Source organism: Rattus rattus, chromosome 4 (genome assembly GCF_011064425.1).
Source record: "Rattus rattus isolate New Zealand chromosome 4, Rrattus_CSIRO_v1, whole genome shotgun sequence".
Classification (NCBI taxonomy): domain Eukaryota; kingdom Metazoa; phylum Chordata; class Mammalia; order Rodentia; family Muridae; genus Rattus; species Rattus rattus.
This window is the reverse complement of record NC_046157.1, coordinates 55,824,966-55,846,152: the sequence shown is the minus strand read 5'-3', so window position 1 is coordinate 55,846,152 and position 21,187 is coordinate 55,824,966. Positions and strand designations below refer to the sequence as shown.

Genomic DNA, 21,187 nt, shown 5'->3' with positions numbered 1-21,187 from the left:
ATATAGATGTGTTTTGCCATATATAGTGGTATTCTTTGAGGATGTTTTAATGTAAAAAATTCAAAAAACAGATTTAAAAATTATAAAATGTAGGCAGGTCAAAACACATTTTTCTCATTATATTATTTTCTAGCTTTTATATGTTTATATCTATAACTTATAGAAGTATGTGACACATATAAGAAAATGCCTATAGTTGATACAGTCCCTGGGTCTGGGAGAATATCAGGATGATACATATGAGTTCAATTCTATTATACCAATGGAATTGCTTATAATCACCTACTGTTCTAGTTGCTTTTCTGTTGAAAAGTCAATTTATTTGCAGTCCATGTTACAGGCCATTCATTATCTTGGGGAAGTCAAGGCAAAAACAATAAGGATCACATCCACCAATCAAGAGCAGAGAGAGAATAAATATGTGAATCATTGTCTTCTTCCTTACTTATTCAGGGGTCTTTTTATTTCACTTTGGCATAGCATCTCTGCATAGAGAATGGTGCTGCCCACAGTGGCCTGGGTTTTCCTACATCAATAAACAGTCAAAAAATTCCCTATGTACATACCATCCACCCACTTGAGCTAGTAATTCCTCTGTAAGTATTTCTTCCCAGGTGACTCTAGGTTGTGTCAAGTTGACAGTTAAAACTAATCATTGCACTTACTATAGTAATGTCATTAATAGTGGTAGTTTATAAAATAAAAAAAATCCTTTATTACCTGAGAAGTACTTCCCTCTTCTTGAATAAGGCATGCTTCTTGCTTGTCAGAACTTTGGCTTTTCAGAGAGATATTTCAGGGCTATATAAATATTCTTCATTTGAACATTTGTTTTGGCAGAATCTTAATTAAATTTGCCTTCTGCATACATTATTTTACTAATTGATACTTCTTAAATTTTTTTGTACCTTTCCTTTTCTAATGCTGGGGATAGAGCATATTAGAGAATAGAAAGCATCTCTATCTAAATGTTTGTATTCTCATAGAGAAAGATTCCAATCTCTCAAATCAAAACATAGTGCAAGAGGTTACACAGGTTAGATGGAAATGTGAAACGGGTACGGATGAAGAGAATAACGGAGGAAACTATCACAATAGAACCCAGTTCACAGAAGGCCTTGCTGGTGAAGAGATATTTAAGTAGCCTGGGCAGTAGTAGATGCAGGAGTCTAGGGCCGAGTACTTGGCAGAGAAGAATAAGTAAACAGTAGGATCTAATACACATAGGCATTGGATTTAATCTTTGGGATAGTGAAGGAGACATTTCGATTGAGGTAGTTTAAAATTAGAGAGTATTTAGACCTGGAACTGGGGTCATGGTCAACTGAACATCCTTGTACATGTCCCTTTATCTCCCCATCACTTAGTCTCTAAATCTCTAAATTATCTGTATTCAGGTAAAGCAGAAAAAGAGACGTTCCATGTCTTCGGATTCTTCGGATAAATATTGGTTGAAAGTACGCCTCCCAAATTAAATCTGAAAATTAACTTCAAAATCCACATGGCTGTTTTGTCCACCTGGAGTAGGTGCTATGTTTTACCACCATTGTTTACTCGTATGCCATGTCCTGGAATAGTTATTGCAGCTGCTTTTACAGTATTCTGTGAAATATCGTCTTCTGGTATTATAGTTCCTCAGCTTTCTTTTCATCAAAAAATGTTTTATGAGTTGTGTGTGTGTGTGTGTGTGTGTGTGTGTGTGTGTGTGTGTACAGTACACATATAGAGGAAGGAGGATGACCAACTGTGTTTGTTCTTACTCCTTACCCTGCTTGAGACAGTTCCCCTTTTTTGTTGTTTGCTACTATGAACGCCAGGAAAGCTAGCCCAGGAATCTCTAAGAATTCTATTGCTTTCCCCTCCCAATTCACTATAGGAGAACTCAGATTACAGATGCATGCTACTGCCCACGGCTTTATGTAAGTTCTGGGGATTCAAACTTGGTTCTTCATACATGTATGCAGAGGATTACCACTAAGTTATCTCTCTAACCATAACTATTAAATAATAATAATAGTAATAATAATTATTATTATAAGCATGTCTAAAACATCTCTGTCAGGATGGTTATGTTTAGACAGAACATGGTACATGACACCTTGTTTTCACCAGCTCCCAGATTTACCATTCTTTCTGCTCATTGGGTAGTCATTCACCCTGGAGACTGACAGCAATACCAGGGAGCAGCATTATCTTGTGCCACCAAAAAAATCTGGGAAAATATCATGGCTATATTTTTTTATGTTTTGTGGTTTTCATCTTTTTTGATATGTACAAATTATTCTGTCAGTTCCATAAATGTGAATGCACTCATATTTTTGTTTTTGGTAAATTGAGCCATTCTTGAGATGGAAAAACCTATGACCTGTGTAAAAACAGCATCCAGCTCTCACTGCCTATTGATACACACCACGCACCTATAAGACTTATTGGAGAGTCAGATCATCCTGCATTGGAAATCTTACTGGAATGGGGAAAGACACTCCCCTCCCGTTCCTGATAGAATTTCTCTGGCCGTACTCTACTAGTTTTCATTCAAAGCACTGCTTCAAACCACCTGAGGCTTGTTTGTATCGCCACGCTTTCCAACATCATCATTTCCCTGTGTGTTTTAAGAGTTATTTTGGGCTTGCAAAATAGTCAGGGACTCTGAACATGGAACCATCCAGAAACACTTAATTCATTCATTTATTTCCTTCATTTGTTCTTCACAGGAAAAAAAGAAGAAGGAAGCCCGAAGTTCATTTCTCAGTGAGATGATACCTTTCAGTTGTCAGGAAATTGCATCTTAAAAGTGAGAGTGTTTCTCTGGATGATGGGAACAGAGGGTGAAATATTACATCAATTTAAAAGGCTATTACCTGCTTGAATTCCCAATATCTTTCCCCTCACTAGTACTGTTCTTACATGGAAAGCAAGGTGTGTTTTTAAAAAAATATTATTATTCCTTTCTATTTTCTTCATCACCCAGGGAGTCTCATTAGCGAGGGTTGATACATTTGACAGCAGAAGAAAAAACCATGCGGCCTCAAGGCTCTTCATGAGGTGCTGTGCAAGTCTCTGTTGAAGCGGTTACTTCTGAGTTGAGAAGAGACAGACTTGGCATCTGTGTCACTCGTGACACATTTCTGGATTTAAGCTCTGTTGCCGTCTGCAGAAGGATGCTCATATACAGCTGAGATGCTAAGGATGTGATCCCACAGGCCGTGTGGAGATCTGGTACTTGTCTACGCCTGCAGTTCTTGGTGCTGCTTATGAATATGATGCTTCTCACTCCTTTGCACCCCTCCCAGAAACACACTCCTATGGGTGAGTGCTCTCTGCTTACTTTTCTTTAGTTCCAGTTCCTTTTTAAAAAAATTGTCACAATCATGATAGCAACTTAAATTTTTTGACAAGTGCGATTAGAAAGATAAAGATTATAGCTTTTGATAAGAGCCATACACACATTTGCAAATTATATACTGAGCCTCTTTATCTCTTGCACGTTCTCTCTCAAGGTATATGTTATAACACCACTTACACGATTAAAGTCACTTCTACAGAGTAGAACATGATCCTAGCTTTCATTAAAGTCATTCACTGTCTCTTACAATCTTTCTGCCCACAGTGCCATCCTCCTCCACAAAGATTTAAATCCTGGTAGAGAGGGAGGCAGACAGTGTCTGGAATTGGATAAAAAACATTGTATACTCATATGAAATTCTCAAACAATAAATAAAACATATTTGAAGAATAAAATCAAACTACTCACTGTCATCACGCCATCCAGAAGACCAGTCTCGGGTCTGGGCGGGGCCTGCAACCTCTCCATGGACCACTTCTCAATGATGGATGACACGTGAGGGTTGTCAATATTCAGCAACCGAAATCCAGTCATATTTACGCCGCTGTACCTATAGAGTTCCAGATCTAAAGCAAACAAGTCCTGTGCGGTGTTACAGAAAGAAGAGTAGAAAATAATTAGCATTATTGGTGTTCTTGATTAAAAAGAAAACCAATGATTACAGAAGCAATAAGAAGGTGAAAACACAAATGACAGAGTTATCATGTCCTGTCTGTGAAAGACTGTCAAGTTCAGATAAATGAAGAAGAGGAATTCACCAAGTCTTCTAGCCCTGGACCTTGAACATGATTTTAAAGGTTAAGAATTCTCTACCTAGGATAGAGTCTTTGAGGAGTTAGATGAGATCTTTCTGTCTCTTTGCCTCTGGGCTTTCATTTTATGACTGAAGAAAAGAATATCCAGTTGTGAGAAGTCCATACAGAAAGTATTGGGCAAAAGTGGCGACACCTCACACCCCCAGCACAGTTGCTGCTTCATGCTGTTCTGGATCATGCTGCTGAGGTGAAATGTGGAAACTTCATATGCATGTGAAGAAAGGAGACTTCTAGGAGGGAAAAGTGGCATCCCGTGGTTCCCTGATGACAACTTCTATTCCTTTCAACAAGAGTATAAAGACTACTCAGGATAAGGGCTCAGTCTTTTAAAAAAGACTATATTGGACCCTTTGGTTGTAGGATGTGGAAACTGACAGGAGACTCATTTCCTTTTGGAAAGTCTCTCAGAAAACCTGCCTAACCCACCCCAGTGTTTCTCAGAATGGATGGAGCTGGATTTAAACCAGAGAGTTATCAGTGGGTACATATTTAAAGCGGAATGATCATCTCAGTTTTTATATATAAAAGGCTTAGAGTAAAATCATGCCACTAAGAATACTCCACATTTGAGAGAAAACGAAGCAGCCAAAATAACACTTGACAGGAAAAAAAAGCCCTTAGAGACTTCATCTAGCAATGAAACTGCTTTCTGAAGCAGTCTGACATGGTCCACTCTGGGGAGAAAAGCAGTTACTGAAGGCAGTGGCCCCAGGTTCCTTCACGATTTGCATTTGCAGAAGATGTGACGTTCTCTCTTCTGATGTCTTCTAGTTGCTACCCATTCCCAAGATAACTTTGGACTGGGCTGTAGAGTTATAACAGGGCATCCCTGCATGGACAGCTCTGGTTCAAGAATGCTATATGGCCTTTTAATGTAGATTTGCTCTTTTATTAGTTTTTAATTTAACTAGGTGTCTGTGTCTTTGTGTGGGTATGTGCGACTGAATGAAGGTGTTATATAGAGTCTAGAAGAGGACGTCTGATCTCTGGCAATGGAGTTCAACCAGTTGTGGGTGCTGGGAACCAAATTCTTGACCCTTGTGCAAGAACTGTCTGTGCAGCCCTATACTGCTTTTTAAATATATAATATGTACATTATAATGTACACAATGTGTGTGTGTGTGTGTGTGTGTGTGTGTGTGTGTGTAAAATCTGTATTTCCTTTGCACTAACTTACTGTTGAAATGTTTTATTAATGCTTGTGGCCAAAGTTGGCTAGAATATGAAAGCAATATAGGACAGAATGAAGATCAAACTGCAGGGAGACAGAAAGCAAATATGATGAATAAGACCTTTCAGCACATTCAATGAATAGAGGCAAAGTTATTTAGTCACAGAAAATTCCAGCAGGTGTGCTTAATCCCTTATGATGAATATATTAAATGTATGTGGAGTTTAGCTGCCCTGTAACTTGGGGTTTCTATGTAAGACAGAATGTAGAACTTTCAATTCTGCTTTGCAACATCCCTTGTGAATGCAGAATGAGGAAATCGGGAGAGCAAGGAGTGGACTGGAATAAAAATTGTACAATGTGCTCTCACTTTATAACTGCTATTGAGGACCAGTTTTCCTAGATTCTAGGGCTCAGGCCCTGAAATGGCTCCCAAGCTAGCTCTTTGTAGTGTATTTAGCTGAGGCTGGAAGAATGTTCTGAGGCCTAAATGGTACTCTGGCTTACATAGTTTTAGGGAAGGGCCACATCTGTGAATGGACAACACATTTATCTACTCCACTATTCTGAAAGAGGAATACATGTGGTTTGCAGCAACACAGACCCACACAATCAGCAAACATGGGTGTAGGAGCTTGAATTCCACCCTGTTCTCTATCCCCACCACAAGTTCATGACATGATGTGCTCTGTACCCTTCATGCCTCTAGGGATTCTTCAAGGGCATTTACTGCTGTCAATGAGAGGAGGAAGCTCTATTCCTTGTTCCAAACCTTTAGGCCTCCATATTCTTGAACCTAGCTTGTCAAGAGTAACCTATTGACAATCCTACCCCAAATCTGGGTATGTTATATATGATAAGCCCTTAAAGACTACAAAGAAAATGGCTGATTTAGTTTTCTTCTTGGGCAAGGAAGTGGAATTTATACTGTAGGCATCCAGAAGAGTGGTGTATACATAGATTGTGTTGACTGACTTCTGAGGTCATTTGACCTATACTATAATTTTTGTGTATTAAATTACTTAGATAATTTCTCTTTCAATTAGTAATGCCCCAACATGTCAATAGCCAGAGTTTCTGACTTACTCTAAAGCTGAAGAACTCTGTAGAGAAACACAGGAAACATAAATAAAACAAGCAGAAGCCTACAGAGAGGAATACATAAAAATTCCTAAAAAGAATCGAAAAAATGCCTGAAAGAATTCCAGGAAAACATAAATAAACAAGTAGAAGCCCATAAAGAGGAGACACAAAAATCCCTGAAAGAATTCCAGGAAAACACAATCAAACAGTTGAAGGAATTAAAAATGGAAATAGAAGCAATCAAGAAAGAACACATGGAAACAACCCTGGATATAGAAAACCAAAAGAAGAGACAAGAGCTGCTAGATACAAGTTTCACCAACAGAATACAAGAGATGGAAGAGAGAATCTCAGGAGCAGAAGATTCCATAGAAATCATTGACTCAACTGTCAAAGATAATGTAAAGCGGAAAAAGCTACTGGTCCAAAACATACAGGAAATCCAGGACTCAATGAGAAGATCAAAACCAAGGATATTGCAGGTATAGAAGAGAGTGAAGACTCCCAGCTCAAGGACCAGTAAATATCTTCAACAAAATCAAGAAAACTTCCCTAACCTAATAAAAGAGATACCCATAGGCATACAAGAAGCCTACAGAACTCCAAATAGATTGGACCAGAAAAGAAACACCTCCTGTCACATAATAGTCAAAACACCAAACGCACAAAAATAAGAAGAATATTAAAAGCAGTAAGGAAAAGGTCAAAGTAACATAAAGGCAGACCTATCAGAATCCACCAGACTTTTCAGCCAGAAACTATGAAGGCCAGAAGATCCTGGACTGGATGTCACACAGGACCCTAAGAGAAAACACAAAATGCAGCCAGGTTACTGTATCCCACTATTTTCATGTGGTTAGAGAATGTTCAGTGCTTATTATGCCTCCATCACTTCCCTTATTTGAAACTTCCCCAGGTCCTCTCGGGATGACTGCCTTAATCCCACTTTTCTCCTGGATATAGCAGTGCTGTCATCACCTCAAAAGGATTCAGGTCACACTTAATACTCTTCTGAGAATAGAATTATAGATTTGGCAACCTTCTTTAGAATGGCTGTTTATGAATGGCATTCATCACTTGGATTTTATATTATTTGATGATCTTTATTGTAAAAAAGAACAAAAAAGCACACCACTACACACACACACACACACACACACACACACACACATTAGATATCTGATGCTCAGCAATACTGGGTTTAGGAGTCTTGAAATCAAAAAAATCTCCATGATGTGATATTTGGGCTATGATCCAAGGAATTGTCTGTGAATGAACGTGTGGAATGCATTCTGAGGGCACTTACCAGGGTTGTGAAAAGTAGTGATAATATTGGTCATCATGCCCACATAACAAAATCTGCAATGGAGACATGGGGAAAGAAAGAAGAAGTAGATTATAATACCAAAAACAGACCATCGGTAGCTTGGCTGCAAAAACCTGGGGATACAGAATACGAGCTGTGTAGAAAAACGCAGACCAGTAATCAAATTTGAGGCCAGTTAGTGGCTGGATAACTCACTTTAGATCATCATGGAGTTGAACTTGAACTTCACGACATTGAAGTAGTCAGTCTGGTGATCAAATATAAAAATAGTTTCTGTGCCAACACATTTTATATATTCAGGATTGTGCATCATGACATGAGATTTTATCTTTTTCTGTGTCTTAGTCTTCAAATGCAACTACTAAACTAGATATATAGATTGTTTAGTCTTTTACGTTGACACAATGTTTTTCTCAGATTAGAAGTCATTGTGCATTGACATGGCAATTTTAGAGTGCGAATATATTCACGCGCCCAGGGACTTACAGCTCAATGTCTCTGGCTACTGTCTCTGTCTCATCTTACCCTACACCCGAATTCACAAATGGATGAGGACCGGACTTAAAGTTTACCTTTTCTGTTTTCAACATCATTTAGTGTATCGAATTAGCAGGCATCAGTATTTTAGCTATCTTTAGTTCTAGAAATACTGGTGATAGTGGAATAATTGTAATTTTATTGTGTATTTGGTTGCACTTTTTATTGTATACATCTTTATTTTCTATTATTTTAGTATATAAAATAGCATCATTACGACATTGTCATATATACAAATTATTGTGCTTGTTCTTCTTCCCCACCTCCTACTGCCCTTTATTTTTTGCCCAACTTGTTTCTTTTTGGTTTATACACCACACACACACACACACACACACACACACACACACACACACACACACACAGAAAATGCATGCACATACATACCCATTAGACCTCAAGATTCCACAGATGAGAGAAAATATGCTTCTTAGAACTCTGTCATTTCTTTAAGATTTATATTTCCAGAAAATCTGAGAGTACATATATCATTTTGACGTTGTGGGAAAAGAGGAAGATGGCCACGAGAGAGACATAGTAGTGGTAGGAGGGTAGCTTATTCAGCAGTGAATCTACTTCTGTGCCCAACGCATCCAAAAAATGTTTCAAATGGTTCTCTGCATTACCTAAGTCAGGGCATTATCTTCCCTGTTGCAGGCATTTGTATGCTACTTATGGTTCTCAGTTTTGAAATGAATAAAAAGTTCACAAGTTACATTTCTGAAGCAGTTTTCCCTGACACCTCTTATGAGTCCTGTATGCAAGTCATAATCTGGAAACTTTGAAGTTAGGATTTCTAGAGCCTTCTCATAGAGTCATTCTGGCTCAAAGTATGTAAGGTGGGAGCATTGCTGACCTGTAGGAAACATGTAGTTTGGCAGTGAAGAACAGAGATGTTTAGAACCCAGACTACTAGAGAGATGGACTCAAGAAGTAGGGTAAAGGCAACACAAGTTATCAGATGTTCTGCTTAAAATATGCAAACTGGCATTCCTGATGAAAGGGAATAAGGAATGATGCATGTGTTTAAAGACAGCACTGTGGGCACTCATGAGATACTCACCCCTGCTAACATGGAAACCGGGGGCTATTTAGTGAAATGGTACCCTCTGAAAGTAAGATGAATGATGGGAAACTCTTACTATGATTTATGAACTAATAGCATCTGAGTTGGTCCTGTGGTGATCACAAGATCAGACCCACAGAAGGACTCTTTAAAGCTGGGCTTGCTTTAGTAACATTTAGAACCACGCATGGTGAGGTCTTGTTAGCAGGTTTCTTATATCGTTTGAGCATAAAAAACTGTACTACCGGGGTCAGGCAGGAATCCAATTGCTCATTTTGGTTATTAGATAACGTAAAAGGAACTGTGCAAATTTCATGTTAAGATGTGACACTGGATACTGAGTTTAAAATATTATTTCTGGAACTGAAACTGAAATACAACTCCACCTGAATTTACAGCTTTCAGTTTGACAAATTTTTCTTTTTTGAAACTTTGTAGAGGCTTTTGATCCCCTGCTGTGAACGTGAACACTTCTTAAAAAGAAAAACAATCATCGAAGTCATTATTTTATTATTGTTTTTATAGCTCCTGGAGGCAAATACTCATTTGCCATGTGTTAGTCAATTTGCCGTGTGTTACACCGTGAGGTGTAACAATGGTGGGAGTCGCTGCCGGCAGGCTGCTCTGATTGCAAAAGGGACAATTGGGTCCTCCAGGGCTACTTGGTGTTTGTTGTACCACAAAGTTCTCCGCTCTCTTTTCTATCTAGACGTGTGGATACATATCTCTCTGCCTTTGTCCTGATATTCCTAGAAATTATAAAACAAGTGCAGAGCCAGTGATCATAAGCCTGTCAATATTCCAGAATCACATGAAAGAACGCCTTCAAGATGAAAAATGACAAGCTCCAAGAGATGAAAAATGGATGCTCCAAGAGTGGTGCTTTTTAAACCAAGGTCCTTCACAGTGGCCTGTAGGCTGGTTCGGGTACAGAGTCCGGTCTTCTGAGAGGACTCTTAGTTGTTCCTTATAAACAAAGGAACCGTATTCACTCCATGGTGTTTGCTTTGGGCCTTGGCACTTCAGCTAAAGTCAGGAAGGGATTCAGAAAAGTGTCACGTCGGGATAAATGTCAGTTTTAAAAATAAAAACTATAATCACGACATGGAGAGTTTTCTAATGGTTCTTCCCAGAACTAAATTTCCTGATGAGCGCCTTCTCAGAATTTGATGCCGTTTGTCTGCCGAACTGTTAAGTGGCACTTGCTCTACTAAGTTAGACTTGAATGAAATAGTTCTGCTTGCATTTAAAGCCAACGTGTATGTTTCACCAAGTTATCACTGCTAAGTACAAGTTTAGCTTCTGTTTAAATCATTGCTGGCACAGAACATTATGTCACAAACAATGCTGTATCAGTTGTGTCATATGCAGTTATACTATTTATTCTCCATAGTTGCTGACACTGATACGGTCTTCTAATACTATTTCCCCTATCAGAATTATTATCAAGGAGCTTTTGATATATCATTGACATGGAGAGAACTAAGAATTCAGTGAAATACGGAAGCATTGAGGAAGCTCGGGCAGTAGATTTTAAAGTTAGGGCTAGCGTGAGCTATATGGGACAGGAGGTGGAATGAGGAGAGGATGACGTTAGAAGCCATTCATTCTGGTTATTGACTGTTTGGGCTTATAATAGGCTTGTATTTTCTGACCCTTGTGCCTACATGAGGGCATCTACTAGATCTAGGCAATAAGATAGGAAAGATAAGGACATTTGCCACCTCTCTAACTCTAGCACATTAATTGCATGGTTGTCAGCATTGGGAGAAGCTTTTGTTTTTCAGAATAAGCTCCTTTTTCTTCTTTCATAAACACCAGGAGTTACGGAAGTGATCCTGTTCATAAGTTTGTTTTGATCTCTAGCAAGGTTAAGTCCTAAATCATGGACTCTGCATTAGAAGTCAGTTAGAAACACATGTATCTTTCTGGCCTGCTCCAATTCTTTATAAAATAAACATCTGTAAATAAATAATCATGGTTAGGACAAGCTGGATACCTTACTTTTTCCCCTAAAGAATGGTGGTCGACTGTTCCAGTCAAGTGGAGTTGTGGCAGTGGAACAGGAAGTCTTTGGACCAACTTCATTTTCATACTTTGCATAGTAAGTCATATTCTGTTTTAAGGATCAATTTTAAGAACTGGAAAGAGACTAATAGCAAAAGAGTCAAGATCTGCAACCTTAGGACACTGCATCTTTCTTGGTCCCATAATCCAAAAGGAGGAAGGATGGTGTATATCTCTTGGGAAGCTCTCTCTATGTCATGGTACTGAGCTAAGAAAGGCTGCATGGCTATACCATTGTTTCTGGAGAACAATTTATGCCTTTCTTTATTTGTAGCTAGAATTGATCGACATATGGCAGAACAAAAGCTCAATGACCTCTGGATCCTAAAAGGACATTTCTAATGATTCCACTAATACCAGTATTCTCTGCAACACAGCTACTGTTCATTAACAATGGCGATATCACACTGGGCCAGCTGCCTTGTGAGACTTCTGCAACTGTTGGCAACCTTCTATAGAGTAGCACTGGTGTAGCTCTGTTGTCCTTGACAAAGATGAGCTCTCGGGATTTGATGAATGGCCACTGAGTACACTGAGCAGCACACAGTCCATATGATCACGTGTTTTCTAAGATCTAATTGACATTTCAATGGAGAGGACCTAATTATAGGGGTCGAAGGCTGGTGGTGGCTGCAGAGTCATCTTGTGAGACAGAAGGAGCCATGCATCCCAATAGCATCTCTGAGATCTAAGGAACCCTGATCTTCACTCTGCTCTTCTCTCAGAAAGCAGTGCCTTGCTACAGAGGCAGCAATCGCAGATACTCTGTGTGCATTCCCAACATCCATTATTAAGGACAATCAACGCATCACAAATAATGGCCATTATGCTGTGACTGCGGTGGCAAAGCCCTAAAATGGAGCCTGCAGGTCTCCTGCACTATTTTGAGGGGTTTTGTAATATTTATAGGACTTTTTAGTACTGCTTCTTCCTCAAAAAATGCGTGTCCTAGAAGGTTATATTGACTAAACTGAGGTATATTGCTACTTTTATAGTTTTCTCAATAGAAGGATGAAGTTCCAGCCATCATGAAACGGTTTCTAGTCAATAATTTTAAATGAATAACTTCCAAATGTGCAACACGCACTGAAGCTGAAGCAAGGACTTTACCCCAGACAGAAAAATAAAAAAAATCTTCAGAAACGGTGGGATAGCATCGAGGATCAGAGGACCAATTTTAAGATAAGAATTTGAGCTCCAGGGTGCCTCCCTTCTTCTGTGACACTTACACTCCCATCCATACAGTCCTCTAGATGCAATGGTTCTTAAGGTTCATGGGCTGTACTGTCTGTCATTAATGGAATAACTGAAGTATAAGCTAACGTTTTGATACATTTTTTGTTGTCAGTATTTTTGCCACATTGAATCAGGTTACATTCCTAAAGGACAGTGAATTATAGAGCAGATAGCAGTAGGTCCCAAAGCGCCCGAGGTTAGGAAGAATTCCATTTTCTTCTGACATAGACTGATGTTTCCTACACGTGTCCACACCCCGACTTGATCCCATTTTCATATGCCCATTCGTATGTCAAGAGAGACTATAGATATTATGGGATGTTGGATTTAGAGCTGAAGTAGTCACTCTGAATTATCTGTGTGGACACAGGTAACTTGATAGGCTGGAAGCAAGAGTGCTCTAGGATGAAAGTGAGATGTGCTGTGGGGCTTCAAAGCAAGATGTGGGGGAAAGGTTGGATGATGAAAACCACCTGCCCTGTCCTGTCTCTGCCTTTAAGAAGAAAGCAGCCTGCTTCAACCTCCAGAACTGTTAAGAGACTTATACTATTTAAAGTACCTTGCGTGTTACAGTAAAAACAGAAAGCAACTGCCTTCTTCTAATCTCTCCTTGATTACAGTGAGATGAGAACTCACAGCTTCTGGTGGGAGAGCATCAAATACGTTCATCAAAGAGAAAAATAAATTTCCCATTTGAAGTTGGTACATTTCTAATTTTTTCATCCCTTCCCTTTACATGCAAATGCTAATGGTGTGTAAGTGCCAAAAAAACACACTGAACTCAAAAGGATCCCAGAGATATTGGCTTCCATTTGACGTCATTTTACCATTTACAAACTCAACCCAGATTCTTCCTGCTTCCAAGATAAATCAAAGAAAAGGAAAAGACATCCCTCAAATGATTCACTGCACTACTTGGGGGTTTCTCTGGGTATTAACATTTTCTTAAACTTGTCTCTAGTGATGTGTTCCAAGGAGAAGCTGATGCTAATTATTTAATAAATGGAGTGGAAACAGGTGATGTTTCAGTTAGCTTTAGAGAATATTCTAGAAGAGGTAGACTACTTCACCAGGGTGCTCAGAAGATGAGATTGTGCTGTTCAGGGGTGCAGATGGTTGAGAACAGAGCAGGGAGAGAAGGTGATGGATGGTGGAGTGAAACAGGCAATCTGGCAAAGACAAGGGACTGGAGCTTTGAGAGGATGTCACGAATCTGAAAGCCTGTGATAGGTACTTTGCATAGAGGTGGTAATAAAAACTAGACTTCAAATTCATCTAAAGACAACCTTTCAAACAAAAGACAGAGAATTGACATTCAATAGTGATCTCTAAAATATCCATAGCCTAGTAATGTGCTTAGTAGGCTGGAACATTTAGAAGATGAAAGGAACTTCAAAAGTACCAGTGGTGCTAGGGTAAAGGTTAACAACTGAACTGTGATTTATTCCTGCTGGGTGAGTGATGATCAGAAAATAAGTTTCCTCCAATATAGTGACACTGGATATATCAACCACATCAGAGAAGGTCCCATGTTCAGGAATAGTTGACCAACATATAATGAATTTTTTTTGTGCTTTTATTTAATTACGGTTCGGGCATGGTGGGGGTTAATTATTGTATTTGGTTTTGTTTGATTTTGAGAAACAACTTATAAGTTGGGTGGATAGGGAGGAAGATCTGAAAGGACTTGGGGAAGGAGGAATATGGCCAAAATACATTTATATTTAAAATTGTTTTCAATAATAAAAATATAGTAATAAAAAAGTACCATTTGTGAAGTTGCATCTTTAAATATACTGATGTATCTGCTCCAGTGTGGGCATGCATAATCATTACATATTCTGCCGGTGATACCCATTCTAATGCTGAGACCACTGATCTATGTTACCTAACTTCTTTCTTATTTTAACCTTGTTTCTAAGATACAGAAACATCACTACCATTTGGTGAGTTCTATAAGTGCCCATTCATATGTAGAGGACGAGAACTTGAAGATAATGGCATAGTCATAGTGTTTAAGTTCATATGTGTTGCAGTTGGGACTCAGAATTTTAGTTCAGGCATTGGTCATAGAAAACATAGTTAGAAAATGCCATCATTTTCACGCAATCCGTTTGTGGAGTGTTCTGGGAACCCAAATAGAATCACATGAGTGTTTAGTTAGAGCAAAGCTAGACACACAGGGGTTGGAGTTTAGTCTTAAGGACTAGAGCCCCTTGAGTTTCCCATAGATACTGAGAAGTTTCTAGTCTAGATCGTAGGAGCTCCTTCTTTGGGCTTTGGTGAAGTCTCAGGCCCTAGGAGGTGATACTTTACCTTTTGAAGACATTCAGATAGATACTGATTTGGGCTCAAACAGTTATTTAGACGTTAGACTAAGTTAGCTTCAGTCTTCTTATGTGCGGTTTTGAAGACTTTTGGTGATATCTGAGAAGTTATTTAATCTCTTAGAGTATGCATCTTTCATTAAGGAAGGTTAGTTGTCATTTAGGTCAATGGTAAAACAATCTACTTAGCATGTAAGAGATCATGGGTCCTGTGACCCACTGCAGTAAGTAATTATTCTTTGAAAAAAGTTGTAGCTGATTTTTCTCTAACATGAACATTTGAGTTGATTAATATAGATATGTCTGAGTGCTTGATGCTGTTATGTAGTAGGCCAAGATAGACAAGGGTATGTATTCTATGTGAAGTCTTATGTCTTCTTCTATTAAGGTGATGCCTTAGGTAAGAGCAGTGTTTCAAACATGAAAAGTCAGATGTTTTACTTAAAATGAACAGTGTTTTGAGACTGCATGTAAGTGAGAGGGAAACAAAAGCAGATTTGTTTTAGTGATGTCAGTTCAGAACAAAGACAGCAAGATGATTAGAGAAAAGAGACAGAATCTGAGACATAGAGGGGTGAGTCTCCCTTATTTGGCAATTGAAAAGTAACGAGACAAGTGAACTTTCAGAGGTCCAGCTTGCATGATGGAATTTTTTTTTTTGTCACCAAGAAAAGAGGTAGAAAGATAAAATGGTTGGTTGGAGGAAGGTTGAAAAAGAAGCTACAAAGTATTATGTCCAGAGTGGAAATTTAATAATACTCACCACAGTCATCAGATGTGAAGACATAGTCTTACCTTCACTTTGAACTTCACTATATATGAAAACTTGATTTAGCTTTAATCAGATATGAAGACCTGGCTTCATGAGGTATAAAACATGGTTTTAACTTCATGAGACATGGAGATCTGGCTTGACCTTCATGAGATATGAACACCTGGATTAATATTCATCAGATATGAAGATTTAGCTCCGTTTTCCTTAAATTTAAAGACTCAACCCGACATTTATCAGATATGAAGACCTGGTTAGAGCTTCATTTTGAACTATGTTTTATAGGAAGGCCTTCATTTATTGTAAAGACCCAGCTTTACCTTCCTGAGACAGAAAGATCTGGTTCTGTCTTCATCGGATACAAAGACCTAGTTTGTCACACTGAGGGGAGGTCACACTGAGGGGAGGATGGCTCGCTGCCATCCTATAAGGAGTGATGCGGAGACACAACTTCAGGATGAAGAAGCATGGAGTCCCTCTTGGTATGATGATAATCTCCAGCAGGTGGAATGTTTTGTGTATTGGTACCAGCCTAGCACACTGTTTGTCCTGCCAGATTTAGTGGTTTTCGGCATGATGCGAGGCATGTAAAGTTGCCTCTCATGTATAAAGTAACAACTCTTCTGCTCCTCTACTAGGTGATGAGCTTATTTATTAGGCTGGTGTTTATAAGGGTACCTTACTCCTCTCCTATCACAGTGTACTATTGGGTGCTTAGAAGGCACTCTGAAAGGGCTAACTGACTAGAAATAAAGTTATATGTCACAGGATAAGCCAGATGACAGAGAGTTTAGTTAACAGTTGTGGGGAAGTTTTAAGAGAGGACTTTTTGGTAAAAACTTTCACTTGTAGAGTGTTGAAGAAGCAGATGTGTTTTGAATAGCAACATAATTTCCCCCTTATTTAGCCGCGATGCTTCATTTGAAAACTGGAGAGATGGTATGTTGCCCTTTACACTCAGAGAAAGGCACACTCAGGAATGGCATATCTCTACAATGTAAACTGAGGTTCACAATTCCTACTGAAGTGTTAAGATATGACTCAATATACACAGCTACAATTTGCATGATTCTTTCTAAAATATATATACCTCAAACACCAGAGCACATTCTTATCTTGTATTAAAGCCATATTTTGAATGGGCTGGAATGAAGCATCAACACATTTCTGAGGAGTATACATAGAAATACATCTATAGCATTTTTATTGCTTCCTATTTCAAGTAGAAACACATTTCTGTTTTCTTCTAAAGATACTTTTTGGAGGATTTGGAGAATATTGAAATGTGCATCCTGTATAATGTGAATGTGGGTGAATGGAGTACATTTTCAGTAAATTGTTGGCTATCCAGGAAGGTCAATTAATTCTTGTATAATTTAGATAGCACATTCATATCTGTGAACTGTTCCTTATAACTAAAACTAACTATATGCTCAGGGGCTGTAAACACACTTTAATATCAGCCTGAGAGAAACATAATTAGAATGAGAATGTACTGCCATAATAATTGTATAATACACTACAAATTATCGTCCAGTTAGTGTAAATTGAGATACATCATGATTATGTCGTCAAAATTTATTCACAGTAATGAACTTATCAATTAGCTGGCTCAAAGACCATCAAAGGAATTGAGGAACTTAAAAGATAATATATTGCTTAATTAATTCCCCATTTCTTAGTTGTTCTACTAAGTACAAGACAGTGTGAAAATTCTTTTTTATCTTAACATTGGTGAGAGAATACGAGAGCATGAGAAAATATGGACGCTCTAAGCTGAACACATGTGTAGTCAGCTTAGAATTCAGTAATCCTACTTGTAGGTGAGGTGATGAAGCTGGAGTGGAGCCAGTAGACTTTATCCTTGGGGATAGAAGACTGTTAACAACGTAGGCAACGAGGGTATCAGGCCCTGGCCTGAGTTTTAGCTCTGCCCTCTCTTTCACTTGTAGTGTGAGGATATTAGAAGCAGATAAAAAGAAATTCTAGTCAAATGAATAGTACATGTGTGAAAATAAGAAACACCAAATACATAGGAGTTATTTATTCATTTATCTGGGAGCCCCAAATAGATTGCCTAAGCTTCTACTTACTGACCTGGTTTCTACATAGAGTCCCCCTTCCTATTTCACAAAGTGAATCCATGGTTTCAGACCACTCTGTAGGCACTGGCTGGGCTTTTTGTGACCTTGTTTTCAGGCTCTCCCTTAGCCCTCTGAGGACAAGCAGAGATTTATGGTTGTGATGCTATTGTTTCTGCTGTTGCATCTTTAACACCTTTAAGTTCCAAAGCTGCTGAAACACAGAATGACTTTTTCTATGGTCTTTCTCACATTCTCTCCTTGGTCATGGGGCTATCTATATATAAGGGATTTTCTCTAAAGATACTTGGGTATCTGATAATCAAATGAAACAATTGTATATAAGTAGAGGCTGACGCACCATGTACTGTAGATTTGATTACTTTGATAATCAGTTGGCATCTTGTATGCAATGGAGACAAACTAGATTTGTTGTTTGTTTAAACTGTTAGATAACTTTCAAATGCCATCACACTGCTTGTGGCTTTGTGATGTTAGCCAAGCTGCATAATCTCTCTGAGCGATCATTTATTTTTTTCTGCACAGAGAATTTTCATCTTCCTCTTCCTCCTCCTCCTCCTACTCACCATTCCTTCTTTAGAGTGTTCTTATAACAAAACAATGGTACATTAAGTACATTCAACATGGTCCTTGCATACAACAGGTATTCAGCAACAGTAGTCCTTATGGTTTCGTACCTACCCTGTGTGTCTGATATTAAAACAAGGTAGACTATGATATCATTTAGAAGACACAGGTTTGCATCCTCACAGCATTGGCTGTGTGCAGTGATGTTTTCAGTCCTGAGAGACAGAGGGATGGCATGAACCTTGTCTAATCACAAGTTTGCCCTCATAACCTCCTGTGGGCATGATGCATACAAGGCAAAAGTCAATGCACAGAATCATTTGATTAATCAGCATTGCCACCACACTCCTTAGCAAAGAAGCCAAGCATTTAAAAAAATACATTTTCTGGGTGACTGTGCTTTTATGCTAATTGAACGTGAACAGAAAGGGGAAAATGCAATAAAATTTTATAAAATATTTTCATTCTAAATATTTTAGGGTTCAATTATACCTTAATGATTTATGTGTTGCAACAAGCCCTGTGGGGGAAAGACCTCACTGAAGCACTTATGTAAAGGTTGCCTGAGTTGGAAATAGAGGCTCAAGATTACCTGTGACAGCTTTTCAGCTGAAGATGCTAGCTGAAGCCCACTGAAGCTTTCCTGCTGAATAGAGCCCCAGCAGGTCTTCCTTCTCATCTGAAAGTCATGGCCATGCAGCCCCCTAGGGCTGCAGAAAGAAACTCCTTTGCTCGCTTCTCTCATAAGAGTTAAAAGCAAATTGGACCCTCTTCAAAGTGCTGAGCTAGGTTTTCTGCAGTAGAGCCATAGGTTCACAGCCATTCTTATTTCTTACTCTTGGGACAGAATGAAGTCTGCCTTTTGAGGAAACTGAGTCCATGAAGAATGACTGGCTCAAATGTGCCTTGGCAGAGTTGGAAGTCCAGCATTCTTCGCATACAATGCACTCTTTTTTTCCCCTGTACCAATGCAAAAGGTTAAACTTAGAGTCCCATGCATGCTAGCTAAGCACTCTACCAGTGAACTGCCTCCCTCACAGGACTGTTGCACTGCAGGTGGGCAGTAGGAAGGTAACTGTGGAGATTGTTTCTAACACAGTGTCTGGTGGTGAACTTCCCATTTAACAGTTGCACAAGACATTGGCTTTGTGACACAGTGTAGTAGGTACTGAGGGTTTAAGTAAAAAGAGAAAAGGCCCTGTCCCTCTGGTGCTTATTGTGTAATAAGAGATACAGAGTGATCAAGATCACTATCTGATAAGGCCCCATACCCTTCTCCCGTGAGTGTGTAGATCACTAGAGACTGCATCCTTACAGAAAAGTTAGAAAGAGATGCAGGTTTTCATCTATCAAGTCTGTGTGTGTGTGTGTGTGTGTGTGTGTGTGTGTGTGTGTATTGTAGATATTGTATTGATACATTATAATAACAATAAGTTACATATAACTCTATTATACAATTATGTATTATATATGCATATTGTATATGTATGTGTGTTGTAGATGAAATTATTATTTCTGAACTTCAGTTTTCAATTGGAATAGAAAAATATTATTAATTCTGCCAAGGCACTAGGGCCATTAAATGAGATGGTTGAGGCTCTTTGGCACTGCTGAGGATGCATCGCTGAAGGCTCGTCATCGGAGGGCTGAGCTTCGAAAGAATTGATGAGACTCTGAGGAGCCATTTTGAGCAATGGGGAACACTCACCAACTGTGTGGTAATGAGAGATCCAAACACCAAGAGATCCAGGGGCTTTGAGTTTGTCACATACGCCATTGTGGAGGAAGTGGTTGCTGCCATGAATGCAAGACCACACAAGGTGGATAGAAGAGCTGTGGAACCTAAGAGAGCTGTGTCAAGAGCAGATTCTCACAGACTGGGTACCTACTCAACTGTGAGGAAGATCTTTGTTGGTGCTATTAAAGAAGCCACTGAGGAACATCACCTATGAGATTATTTTGAGCAGTATGGGAGAGTTGAAGTGATTGAAATTATGACTGACAGAGTTAGTAGAAAAAAAGAGAGGCTTTGTATTTGTCACGTTTGATGACCATGACTCTGTGGAAAAGATTGTTATTCAGAAATAGCATACTGTGAATGGCCACAACTGTGAAGTAAGAAAGGCTCTGTCAAAGTAAGAGATGGCTAGTGCTTCATCCAGCCAGAAAGGTCAAAGTGGTTCCAGAAACTTTGGTGGTGGTTGTGGAGGCGTTTTTGGTGGCAATGACAATTTTGGTTGACAAGGGAACCTCAGTGGTTTTGGTGACTTTGGTGGCAGCCATGGTAATGGTGGTTATACTGGGGCAGTAGGGATGGCTATAATGGATTTGGTAATCATGGAAGTGATTTTGGAGGTGGTGGAAGCTACATTTTGGCAATTACAACAACCAGTCTTCAAATTTGAGACCGATGGAAGGAGGAAACTTTGGAGGCAGGAGCTCTGGCCTTATGGTGGCAGAGGCCAGCACTGTGCTAAACCAGGAAACCAAGGTGGCTATGGAGGTTCCAGCAGCAGCAGTAGCTATGACAGTGACAGGAGGTTCTAATTACAGCCAGGAAAGAAAGCTTAGCAGGAGAGGAGAGCCAGAGAAGTGACAGGGAAGCTACAGGTTACAACAGATTTGTGAACTCAGCCAAGCACACGGTGGCAGTGCCTAGCTGCTACAAAGAAGACTTGTTTTAGACAATACTCATGTGTGTGGGCAAAAACTCCAGGACTTTGTCTGTGACTAATTGTATAACAGGTTACCTCAGTTTCTGACCTGTGGGA

The 21,187-nt window shown here is 39.2% G+C and overlaps 1 protein-coding gene and 1 pseudogene across 6 annotated transcripts in view; one reads left to right on the top strand and one right to left on the bottom strand.

Annotated features, from left to right (window-relative positions):
* The window catches only part of Grik1 (glutamate ionotropic receptor kainate type subunit 1), a 383,311-nt gene that overhangs the window by 100,755 nt on the left and 261,369 nt on the right, over positions 1-21,187 (bottom strand). For all 6 annotated transcript variants that reach the window (XM_032900471.1, XM_032900473.1, XM_032900472.1 and 3 more), the window contains exons 5-6: positions 7,732-7,774; positions 3,755-3,939 (exon numbers count right to left, since the gene is read on the bottom strand). In XM_032900471.1, coding sequence (XP_032756362.1) covers positions 3,755-3,939; positions 7,732-7,774 — 228 coding nt within the window. The remainder of the gene's footprint in view (positions 1-3,754; positions 3,940-7,731; positions 7,775-21,187) is intronic.
* Positions 20,051-20,963, top strand: LOC116899023 (annotated as a pseudogene).